This window comes from Tauraco erythrolophus, chromosome 2 (genome assembly GCF_009769465.1).
Source record: "Tauraco erythrolophus isolate bTauEry1 chromosome 2, bTauEry1.pri, whole genome shotgun sequence".
Taxonomy (NCBI): Eukaryota; Metazoa; Chordata; class Aves; order Musophagiformes; family Musophagidae; genus Tauraco; species Tauraco erythrolophus.
In genome coordinates this window covers 96,903,986-96,916,756 of record NC_141466.1, presented here as the reverse complement: position 1 = coordinate 96,916,756, position 12,771 = coordinate 96,903,986, and the positions used below count along the sequence as shown (strand labels likewise).

General features: G+C 38.4%; 1 protein-coding gene across 2 annotated transcripts in view; it reads right to left on the bottom strand.

Moving 5' to 3' along the window:
• The window catches only part of LTBP1 (latent transforming growth factor beta binding protein 1), a 204,689-nt gene that overhangs the window by 91,913 nt on the left and 100,005 nt on the right, over window positions 1-12,771 (bottom strand). For both annotated transcript variants that reach the window (XM_086628160.1, XM_086628169.1), the window contains exon 8: window positions 4,537-4,639. In XM_086628160.1, the coding sequence (XP_086484286.1) occupies window positions 4,537-4,639 (103 nt within the window). The remainder of the gene's footprint in view (window positions 1-4,536; window positions 4,640-12,771) is intronic.

The following is a 12,771-nucleotide window of genomic DNA, read 5'->3' as shown; positions in this document are numbered from 1 at the left end:
AGATCTCTTGTCTTCCTTTAAAAGTGTTCTAAATGTTCAGCAGGCCAAAAAAAAAAAAATCCATCTTTACTGTATATAAACTGTCAAGGAAGTCAGAACAACTAAGTGAGATAATGTTTTCAATTGGCTTCATTTCACACATAATGCCTGAATTGTACATTTATCCCTGCAGCTTATTTTAAAACTGATAACTGTTGACTATAAGGGTGGGAAAAAAAAGAAAAAAAAAAGGAATTATTTTCATTAGTTCTAGTTTTTCCTATTCTTTGGAAAATTTAAGTGATAATCTTGAGTAGCAGTTTTTGGAGTGAGATAGTTTTATCTCGAATTGCTGTGAATTATTTAAAATAATTGCTTAATTAGAACATTAAGATTCTCCTTAGATATTGCTTAAAGTCATAAAATGGTTAAACACAAAAATAGTACAGGTCAAAATACAGCAACAACAGTTTTGCACACATACTTTGCCATCTTTACATTGAGTACAACCATTTTAACACAAATTAAAATTTGAAAATTTCTTCTCTTGTCATAAAGTGGCAGCAACACATTTATTTTCAAGGCAAGTATTTATTTTCAAATGCACAAATGCATTAGCATATTCCTGGTCCCCAAAAATGTCAATGAAACTCATGTTGGCAGAGTCAGACTCATAACTGCACTGATTACTTCCTAACTTATCCGTGTTTGCCATTACAGACCTGATTCGATTCACACTAAAACCAAGAGCGCCTCTCTAACTCTTTGTGGATATGAATAGTATCCTGCACTACAGCCTGGCGGAGGAAAACAGAGGAAGAGCAGAGCTCCTCTAGTTGTAGAGGGAGACCAGTCCATAAGCTATGCCAGGCCTTTTCCAGTGTTGCAATGCGTTTTCCCTTCCAGGGTGACTCAGCTGCTCTAGAAAGTGCAGTGTGGAGTGAGGTCAGAGATTTTAACCTCTCCCTCCCTGCTCATCCTCCTACTCCCACACTGAGCAGGAAACAGCGGCTTACTAGCAGCTGTTTTTTTCCTTCTACAAAGAGAAGCAACGTAAACAGGTTGCAGTAGAGTAAGCAGCTTGCTCAGTGATGGCTCGTGATCCATGTGGGAGCTGGATGGAGTTTTACATTACATACCCTTTACTCACTTAGACAACCTGTTTGTAATTATTAACTGTTAGCAAGAAGCCTGAACAATCACAACATTCTCCATGTAACACAGAAATGCACTTTGTCTTAAAAGTTGTCTTCAGTAGAAGCCCTCAAAACCAGAGATCTGTTCCAAAATTTCTTCTTTCATTTTTCAATAATACTGAATGACCCGTAAACTTAGACATGGGAGCTGTCTCAGGCCAAGGCACTTCACTTTGCAACAAGACAGAAGCCCTGACTGAGCAGCGGCTACTACCCAAAATACGCAAGTACACCTTTATAAAGTGACAACATCCTATTTAAGTTCATGGGAACAAGACACACACAGAGTTATGTACATCCTCCAGTAGTTGACTGAAGAGAGAAGTAAGCGCCTACTAATGAGACTGAAGTATATTTTGCTGAAGGAGGTTTTGCAGAAGATCACATTAAATGCAACCTGACTACATATTATTATAAAACAGGTCAATCTTAAACAAAGTTTATGAAGCATAAAACCATAAAAGCCAAAGGAAGTTTGTTTGCTTCCAAAAAGTCTGCAATAAAAAGGGAATGGGTCAAAATTACATGGGACTAACGTTGGACTAACGTTGCCTGCTGAGACATTATCATGGACATCACTTAACTGACAACTTACTAATAATTTACTTGACTCTCAAGATTTTCCATCCAATATCATATAAATATATATACACAAAATATACGCATACTCTTTTTACCACAGAAACATTCTCATTATTAAAAAAAATAAAAACACTTGATGAAATATAAATCCTTAAGCAGCCATTCCTCACTTAGATTAAATCTTATCATAAATCTACATTTATCTTTGGAAACTGTTTGTTCTACAGAAGCATAAGACTGATACTGACATGAGGCTTAATTTGACACCTATGCCCAAAGGACTCTTGAGCCCAGATCCAAAAAAGATTTGAAAGTTCAAGTTGTGTGCCTAAGTTCAAAGTGAAAATCTATAAAGCTCTAAGATGCTGTAAGATCACTTAAACTCCTGCAAAACTCCAAATTTATCACCTTAAGTTCTTAGAAATCTGAAAATTCACCATTTGCACTGATGCAGAATTGCCATAAATCATAAGCATGAAGCTATTTAATCATGCTAACTCATTCCTACATCAAATCTAGACTAAGAAAATACATATATCTCTACCAAAGCTTCCTGAGAGATTCAATGAATATTCTTGAAGCATACACCTACCAAATCATACTCTTGATAGAATGTCGTGGTAGGTGACACTGTATTTTAATCTGGAGAAAACAGACAGTGCACTCATGTCCTCTTCCCTTCTTACAATACTAATGTACAGTTAGAGCTCCCACCTAGAAAGATGAGAAGTTTATCCCATTATGTCTAGGAGACACAAACCCTTACCTTCCAGGAATGCTTTAATCAATTGGATAGGATTATTCCAAGTGGCAACATTCTCTGTCTCCTCTTGAAAACAAGCAATTACATTAAAAAAAAATATTCCAGATTGATCCAGAAAGCAGGAGTGAGCATGACTCTGACCGTAAGTAATTAAGGACACTGGAAAAGAGACTGGGTTCCTAGTTCTATTACAAGAATTGTTTCTACATTTTACGGGTTAGGGCATCTGCTCATAGGTATAAAATGTAGATTAGAAACTCTTCTGGCAGATAAAGGAACTCTGAATTGTCCCATCTTGAGTAAGTATGCTAGTCATTAAGCTTTTATTATAAAAGGACAGTGCTCATCTCATTGGCATTTCAAAAAATTATTCTTAGCGCTTTGAAAAAAGGGTGGTGGACTTCCCTTCAGGAGAGGTTTTACGGTGACTTCAGGCACTTCTCCGTACCCACCTAGGAAGCACCTCGGGACCAGAATTTCAGACACGGTTTGTCCCAGTGTTTCCCTGTTTGCACGCTCTTAACGTCATGTCCAGCATGTTGGCATTAAGCAGCTGCCCGATCAACATGCTGTCCGTTGTGGACTACTGTTTTACCTGAGCTGTGAAGAACTAGCAAACGGGCTTTGAACCAGGTATCAAAAGTTTGTATTAGTAGTTCCAAACAGTTTTTGGTTGAAGCACATTTCAGGCTTTTGTGACTTTTCTCACGACGTATCTACCTCCATTAAGCAACATTCTGCACGCCCACATGCTTCTGATGAACAAGACTTTCAGTTGTAGCTACATTGCTACTTCTTTGGAGAAAGCTATAAAAATCAGAATACATTCACAATTCATACACCAATACAGAACGCATGCCTCTGTTAGAAAGTGTATTTATGTGCTACAGGAATAAAAATTCAGATACCCAAGACTTTTATTAACTACGATCCTCAATGACCCCAAGGAAGCTCTCTTTCAGAAGCATATCAGAAGATAAATATACTCCAAAACAGAAAATTTAAATGCTTCGTAAACTAGCAGATCAGACTGAGTCAGCGTAAACTTATATCAGACACTCCTGTGGAAGGAGGAGTCAGAGAAGTAGGAGTAACAGCAGGTTTTCTGCTGGAATTGTATTTACATCCACATTAAGACTTGCAGACAAAAATATGCTTCCAAAAAAACCAAAATCAAACACTGAACACGTTTCCAGCATTGCTATCTGTATGAATAACAGGGTCCTAGAAGACTGCAACTCCCTGCACTATTTTTGGCCCACTAAACGCAAGTCTACTCCATCTGCAAAACAGAGATTACATTATCTTTTCTCATCTTTCATTTAGTGATGAAAATATGACATGACAGAGAAGTATTATTCCTGTGCAACAATAATGTAATTCACAAAAAGTTTAAGGGACAAGCTTCACCTATCATGCAAATAACTTGAAACTTTTTCTCATTATAATATGATGTCAAATCATAACAAAATCTTGAAGTAAGTCTTTGTCATTGCCTAATTGTTGAGGAACACATTTCAAAACCAGAGGAAAAAAAAAAAAAAAAAAAAAAAGTAACTGACAATTTAGAGCCTGGAAAACTTTGGCTCCAAACTTGGAAGTTCATCTGCAGTCCCAAGACGTCACTGCATTCTCTCCAAGCAGTAACTGGCGCCTCTATAATTTAACATCTCTGTGCAAACTTTTAAAAAAATAAATCCAGCTGGAAGGAGGAAGATGATTCAATGTCATTATCCTTCCTGCACTGAGAAAATGAAACAGTGCGTCTCTGACTTAAAGGAGCAGGAAGGGAAAAAAACCAACAACTTTGCTGATTGCACTGAGTGCCTGCATATTGTAACTCTGCTGGCATGCAGGAGAATTCCAGTTTCTGCAACCTGTCCCTAATCAAACTATAGCATATTCTTTCTACTAGGTTCCTTTTCTTTTTCTTTCCCCTCCAAAAAGGAAAAAATACTATTGAGGGTGAAAAAAGCCATAAACTGATCCAGAAAATAACAACAAAATAGCACTTACATGGCTTCTTGGGACATTTCTGGCATTTGTTAAAACCCCAGGAAGTACCCACGGTTCCACAGCAGTCTTCTTGCTTGGAAAGGCCAGGAAGCGCTTTGCCACACTGGAATAGTCAGGTGAAGAATACTCTGGTTAGTGATACTGTATGACGCTCACTTCTAATACAATGTTCTTTTTCAGTTCTCTTGGGTCAATCTCTTGCCGAGACATTGAAGATTCACTGGAGCTCTTAGGTGAACTGCAATAGTGCCCTTGCCTTGCAACGGCTCTCTACACAAGCATGAGTAAATCAGGTGACATTTTTATCTTCCCCTGTGTCAACTTAAAAAGAAAGAGAAAGAAGAGAACAGTATGTCATAGGAATGAGTAAGTATATTTCCAAGGTAGTAACTCTCCATTGGCACCTATTCCCTACATTCTTCCTCATAAAAATGTGCTCGTCTACTTTTTCAAAAGCTGTATAAATTGTCTCAAATACCTTTCTAATCACTCTCTTAAAGAAAGACAAAAAGTATGACTGATTTCTATAATGTTATTTCCTATTAAAAAGCCTCAACCTCCTGCCAACTTATATTTAATGTTTATGACCACTTACTGAAAATTGCCACATTTTAATGACGGATTCTGTTGCCCAGATACTGAAGAAGATAATCCAGACAACATGACCGAAGCTGAAGTTAGTGATGTCTGTGTTATTCCAAACAAGTGTCTCTTTCCCCATGCAAATATTTAAATTAATCTTGCAACAACTTCTGAGGTCAATATTAATTTTTCCATCTGATCAAGAATATACTTATGATGCTTTTTATTAATAAGAATACTAATTTTCAGAAGCTTATAACGTACAAGTAATGTTCTCAACTTTCGCAATTTTCTTCCGTTTTGCAAGGTAAAAAAAGCTTAGATGTATTTCTGAGATGCAGACATTTAAAAAAACGACATAAACTGTTAATTAGGTATAAAATGGAAGCGTGCAAAGCACAACAAAAGCGCACAACAGCTGCACTTAGTAATACTTCCAAAGCAAACGCTGATATAAATAGGCACGGCAGCAAATAATCCAAAATGTGCCAAGTGTGAATCCTCAGTATGGAGTGAACAGACCTTCTCTACTCTAACTTTCCTTCCTGAGAGCATGTAAACCTCTGACCTAAACACTCCCTGCTGCTTAGCTTTCAGCTCAAGATAGCTAGCTCATCCTATGGCACAGGCCGTGGCCTTGTGGTTGCTTTCACTTTGGCTGGTAACCCAGTCAACTCTGCAGTGGGGATTCATGCTGAACACACAGGCACTGATGGCTTCCTGCAACCTTCTCAAATTTTTTCCAGTGTGCTTTTAATCGTACTGACAGCCATGAGTCAATGATGTTTCTGAAGTACAGAAATACTCTGTGTAGTTTCACAGCATGACTACTAACATGATAGCAGGCTACCCCACAACATCAGGGCTCTGACTCATCAGAGGGTCCCCTCTTTGCACGGGGAGGGCAGGCAAGGCAGCATCCCAGCCATCTTCTCTGCCTCTTTTTCACAGATACTCCCCAGGTGCCTCCTGAAATATCTCAGCAACAAATTATAAGGAGCAGCAGTTCACCATTTAAACATCTAACTGTAACGTGCAACCTGCAGCAGCTCAGCACTTGCTGCGTGTGAAGCTTAGGCATCTGTTAAGGGATGCGTGAGCAGCCAGGAGTATCCTCTGCCCCAGCGAAAGCCAGTCTCTCTCGTGAAACAGAGAGAGCAACTCTCAGCCTGGCACTTCACAAAGGCCATCAAGATGCATAAACAAGGAATTCTGCACAACTGCCTTTGCTGCAGCAGCTTGACTGTTTTCAAAACTGGAACTAGCTCTTTCAACTGCCTCTAGCTAGGTGATATACAGATCTTGCTGCAGTCCCCAGGAGCTCAAAAATCTTTCAACTGGAGAGTACTCATAACGTCTCCTCCAAGTGGCTGCCCTAAAACCTTAGAGAATTCGTGTTATGTCTTTACCAAATGTAAGTTTCTCAACCCGCACCCCAGGTGAGCATGCTCTAGGAAGGACCATTTTACTTTATAATCACAGCTACTCAGTTTCACTTTATAATTACAGCTGCTCAATTCCTTTCATAGAGTTGGGACTGCTTCTTCAAAGACACAGAAGCCACTTACTAAAGTCGTATACTGTGGCTGTTACTGAGAGTCTGCTAAACCAGTTTGCACTCGACTCTTCTCCCAGCCTTGCGCCTCAGTTTTACAACTGTCCTCTCTCTGAAAAGAAGTGGGAGGAATCAAGGCTGGTGCTGCAACTCCCCTTATGATCTCAGAAATGGAGCATTTGGGCAGCGAGGCACATTACCTAACACCCAGCGTTCCTCTGCAAGGTCACAAGCCTCCAGGACACATCCCAGCAGCTCATGTGTGTCGAGGCAAGATTCTACTAACCTGAGAGCCAACATGCATGCCATCATGAACTGGCCCTTTTTTTTTTTTTTCCCCAGGATAGAAAAGAAAGCATATAAAACAAAGAAGAAGAAAACACACAAAAAAAGGAGGAATATGGACTAAAGCCCACTTTTAGTTTAGGTGTGGTGCTACAGCTTTTGCACTCTACTGAAAATCATGATCTCTGTAGTCATAACTTTTTCAAATTTCCATATAAAAACCATGAGCAAAAATAAGGATGCCAAAGTCTGAGTCATCTGGCAACGGTGGTTTGTAGTCCTGTCAGTGAAAACTGGCAATGATTAAAGCTGTTGCTCCCATTGCCTCTATGGTGAATTAAAGCTTGAAGAATCAATGATAATTTGGTTAATGTCCAGATCATTGTAGGAACTGGCCAGTGAGGAATAGCAACTGTCACATGGGGCTCTTAGTGGTGTAAGATCTGTGTAATTTTGGAGCTATGCATCAGAAAAAATGACTGCTGTGCAAAGTCCTAAGCCAAGCAGAAACAGAGAGTTCTTCTATGGCTAATAAACCTTGACTTCTCTGGTACGTCTAATAGTGCTTCAATACTTTCAACACTCAGGGCACTGCACAAACTGTTTCCTAGCCAGCTACAGTTTCTTAAGATGCTCCTCCCTTTCACAAACCCTAAACATCAATGAACTGGAACTCTGTTTCTACAGGTCTCAAAGACTTTTAGGTAATTTCTATCCACTTCAAAAGTCTTACCCGCTTCCTACTACTGAGAAGAACTCATTAGTTCTTCAGACAGTCTGTTCCAGTTTGAGTCACAAGCGACTGGAAAAGTCACTTGGGGGAATTCATAACTATTTTTAGTTTGTCTCACCATTCAACAACTCCAACACATGAGCCTAAAATAAGCAGGGAAGTTAAACATAAGTATACCGTTTGCACTACACATGAAGATGATGCCATTCCCTAAGCTGAGGTTTACACTTTTCTATCCATCATCCACACACATTTTAAACTAATCTAGCCTGTTCTCCTGAGGGCTTCTGGAAAAGAGAACAGATTTTCGTGAATGATACCACTGTCACAAGCTTATGATTTGGAGATAATTCTTACTGATGCAGAAGGCAAAGCAGTCATGAAGGATTGGTATAAAAGAGCTCAACTGTGCTGAAAGAAGCTCAGCAGTAGCAGCAGTATGAGGCACACATGGTACTGCTATAAAACAAAGTTCTTCCTGGGTAAAGCACTCACAGACACTGAAAGTATTGTTTCAAATCCACATATTTTTCCCCATGCGTGCCTGGGCTTCTATGCCAGTATTTTATATAACTGAAGGAAGTACTGAATATTCCCACTGGTAGACTGAAATTCTGGCTGACCCTGTGCTGGTGCACAAAGGCCACCCCAAGCCACATCACCTCTTTGTTCATCTGTCCAGACTCCAGCCTCTGCCCCATCTCCACAGTCTTGGAGCGCTAACAGTACTTGAGCTGTGCACTACCACCAGGGTTTCATGTGTTTTCCAATGCCAGGGAAAAGGAAGGATTATATCCTCGAAATCCCTCTGCTAAGGCAGTAGAAGGAATTTATTCAGCTCCCTGTAAAGTGCAGTAGAGAGCCCAATCTGGCAACTAGTCTCAGGGCAACCACAGAGGATTCTGGCCAAGGGACCACAACGTTTCCTGGGACTCCCACTCCTGCGTGACCCATCTACAAATCCCTGTCACAAGCTGTTAGTTAAAACCACAATATCGGCATAAATTAAGGAGTGTCACATGATTAACTATGATTGAAATCGATAGCTGCTTTGCCTGAGTTAATAGCTAATGACTCTGGGATTCAGCTCAAAAGACTGCATTTCACATACCACAATAGCAGAAGTGAATGGATACACTGTTTAACTTTCTGTAAACTATTCAACAGGCACAGACCTTGGATTGTTGCTGCTTTTTTTTTTTTTTCCTATAGGCAGGACAAACAGAGTAAGAAACCTCAAACTTCATAAACCGTATTACTGAAACAATTAACAAACATACTTAATTAGCTTACTGACCAGCTGAATGACAGGTTGGTACAAACGAAGAATTATCCCATGTAGCACTGGCTCACTAACAGGCATTGTCTCATAAGCAGAGGAGAGAAACTTAAATACTTCCAGACTTTCTAGAAGAACTGGTAAAGAATTTGTTTTGGCTTAAGCAGAACATTCTTCATAGGCAAGTAAAAATTATCCAGCTTTCTTCTATTTGAGTAATTAAAACAATGTTTGGTGTTTTTGGTATCCGATACATCTTTAATCTTCTGATATTTCAGGGTATTGATCTCACAAAGAATCTATTGCGAATGAAGCATTAATCCTGGAAATGAATCCACACTGATTTCTGACAGACTATTTGTTTAAAAAACTTCAGAAGCCAAACCATGAGCTTCAAGGAATTCCAGACAGTTATTTTATTTTATGAGATGGTATTTTTAAGACTAATCTAAAGAAAAAGGTTTTTAAAGTGCTGTAAGAGAAAAAGTACCAGTATGAAGCACAGAACTTCACTTGTATCATTTTTCCTGCCCAAAGAATATAAATAGGGAAGTTCAATTCATACAGCTGTCAAAAAATGAAAATACCTGAAATTTACCTCCACAGGAAATGTTTTCTTAAATCTGAAGTTCAACAGGGATATTTATACAGTTGAATAACTTCAAGTAGCATATTACTACTGTGATCACTTCCAGACTACATACACTATGATCATATTGCACACAGTAGTATCGATACGTTAGGTTATGCATTAAGAGCTATCAGCACATTTTGCTGCTCTGATTTCTAACTCAAAAACTTTGATGTCTTTGTTTAATGTTTTCCATTGTGAAAAATTCAACAGTGATCTAAGCCCAGTTCCTAACAACTTTATATATATTCTCAAAGTTAAGTACACGATCAGTGCATGCCCTTATGTGAATCAAGTTAAGTAAATGCTTAATGTTTTGCAGTCAGAACCTTTACCATAATACAATGTGGACAATATGTGACCTTTTCCAGCTGCCACCTATTCCTTGGCTTATTTTGTATTCTACCAAGTCTGACAGCAAAGATAAGGTTGTTGTTCAAACCAAAACAAATGTTTCTGGTAAAAGACGTTACTGAAACACAGTATTAAATAATGTCCATAGAAATTTATCCCACTAAAGATACTGATCAACTAACATCTGTTTATCAGACATACTTGCAATTTATCAGACCTAAGCAGCATTTGAAACACATCTGAACGCATAAGTGAGCGTTTTGATCACACTGAAAAATAGACAGCCCTTACAATGTTATAGCTTAATTTATTAAAAAACTTATCAAAATATGCTTCTATCATCTGTTATAGGTGGTATATTTTGTTTTTCTTTAATATGCTTTTCCAAAGTATTAGTATAATACAGCAAATTTCACTTCATAATACCAGAACAGCTCTAATTCAGGCATCCTTCTCAACAGAGCTGTAACAAGTACGATCTTTTCTGCAACGCCTTTCAAAGTGCTTTGCAAGGGAAGCACAAAGCATCAACTGACAAGCGAGGAATGGAACATCACCACTGAACACTGCAACCTGGAACTGACTCTAATTTAAAACACCCCAACAAAAAGGGGGGATCAGAAGACAGTATTTTTGAAACTTTTTCAGTGACAGTTTTAGAGAGCAGTCCAGCTCCTCTCAGCAGTTATACTAGCACAACTGAGGCACAGTGAGGGCAAATGAACAAGCACGGGCAGACATGACTTCTTAGCCAGCTTCTCTTCCAGACATTTTGGGATATGTTGCCTTTAGCCAGGTAAGCAACCTCAATATCTGTCTCTCTAACAATTTTTTTTTTAAATTTTGTTTTTAAATTATAGATGCCGAGATCATCAGAAATCTCCTTTGGTAAAACGCATACTCAAAAATACCTGCTCAAGAGAACTGTGTTACTTGTGAATCTGGTCAGAAAGAGCCTGCTTTAGAGAAATTTGGAAATACCAGCTTCTCCAATTTCTTGCTGCTTTGCAAAAAAGCGTCTCCCTGTTTACAGTTAAGCAAAAAAGAGACCAAATCAATTTTGAGAAAAAAGACTTTTTTAGTCAAAATACTGAAATGCAATAACTATAGAAAAATTCAAGAACATACTTAGTAGAAACTTTAAAATGATATTAAGGCGGGGGGGGGGGAAGCATTGCTTAATTCTCTTTATTTGAATTTTGACAGATAGTAGGCATCTGCCTTATTTTCTCAATTTAAACGCAAAGTAACCATGTGCAAGATTACTAACACAACCTTTACTAGGTGCACCACTGACACTAGAATTATTTTAGGAATTAACAAGATATTTTTCGTCATAATAAAAACATTTTTATTAGAATTAAAATGAAAAGCAGCTGAAGAGAAGGAATTAAAGACGAGAAACACAATCTTCCTCATTTGCTTGCTTTTTAAATAGGACTTAGAGTATCAGTGGTCTAAGATGACCAACTCCTCAGATTTCAGAAACACAGGACAACACAACTGTAAATGACCTTGCAGGTCACCACGTCCAGTCTCCAGCTTTTGAAGGCACCGTAACATGGTGTTCTCCACAAACCTACTGTTCTCCATTTGAAGTGGGATTTTTGTCCTATTCTTCCATTGTATCTGTTTTCCAACTTCAAGTCTCTATTTTCTCACAACATCATTTTCTATGTAACAAGGTGCAAGTTTAAGTAAAGGTTTGTTTCCTGTATTTTTATGACAACAATAAGTTTCTGGCCTGTAGCTTAACTGCTAGTTTATTATACACCCTGCAAAAGTCTTTTTGGTACTAGGAAAGCATTTGATAAACCATAACTTTGTGTGCAACATATCATAGTAAGCTATCATGTAACATGGTAAGCTATCCTGGAGCAATCATCATTAACATCTCCCAGAGGAGAAATAATTGCTAAGTGTTTCACTCACTGAAAAGAGAGGCAGCCAGGAAAAGTGAATTGACTTGAATAAAAAAGAGAACCATCTAGAACACTATTTGTTTCCCATATTACTTTTTAAAAATTGCAATATTAATACTATTTTATAGTTGCTCTTTCCACTTTATTTCCCAATGCTGAGGACACTTCAGAAAACAGTCACAATTAAGCAACACATACGTACGTGTGTATATGTGTTAATGAAAACATACATCTTTATTTATCTACCCCTATTAAACTAGGACATTTAATTCCTCTAGCCTTTCTTGCTCTCCTCCTGTCCTTCTGAGCTTGTAGATTGACATCTTTTCACATATCTTTTTTCACGGTTGCTGCCTTCGGTTATACTCACGATACTATAGACAACTAAGCAAACAAGAGGTCTAGAAGGTTTTCTGTGTTAATCAGGAGTGATCAGAGGCCTGAGAATATGACCAGATTCTTCGGCTATCTGTACCATAATGCCCTCAAGCTTCAGTTCAGGGTGGCTCCAGTTGCTAACTAATAGTATGAACTCTGTTGGAAATATACTGCAGAAAATACGTCCTGGCTGTCTTCGGATTTAAGTACAGCAACTATCCTACTGTTTTTGCAGTACTACTGTTTCTGAATGAGACACATTAAAGGAGTTTAACTAAGGTGGGGTGAGGAAGAATGTGTTGGGAGATGAAAAATACAATCGGAGGACTTGTAATTGAAAGACCAGCTGAAACTCAAGGAGGAAGATAGAGAGAACGAGATGGAGAGAAATACAGAATGGTAAAAGCTATACACACACGCAAAACCACAGTAGAGATTTTGATACTGTTTTTATCCTGTGCTTTTAGCCTGAAGCAAAAGTAAGTTCAGCAAAGTCTGTATTAACTTGGTTGATTT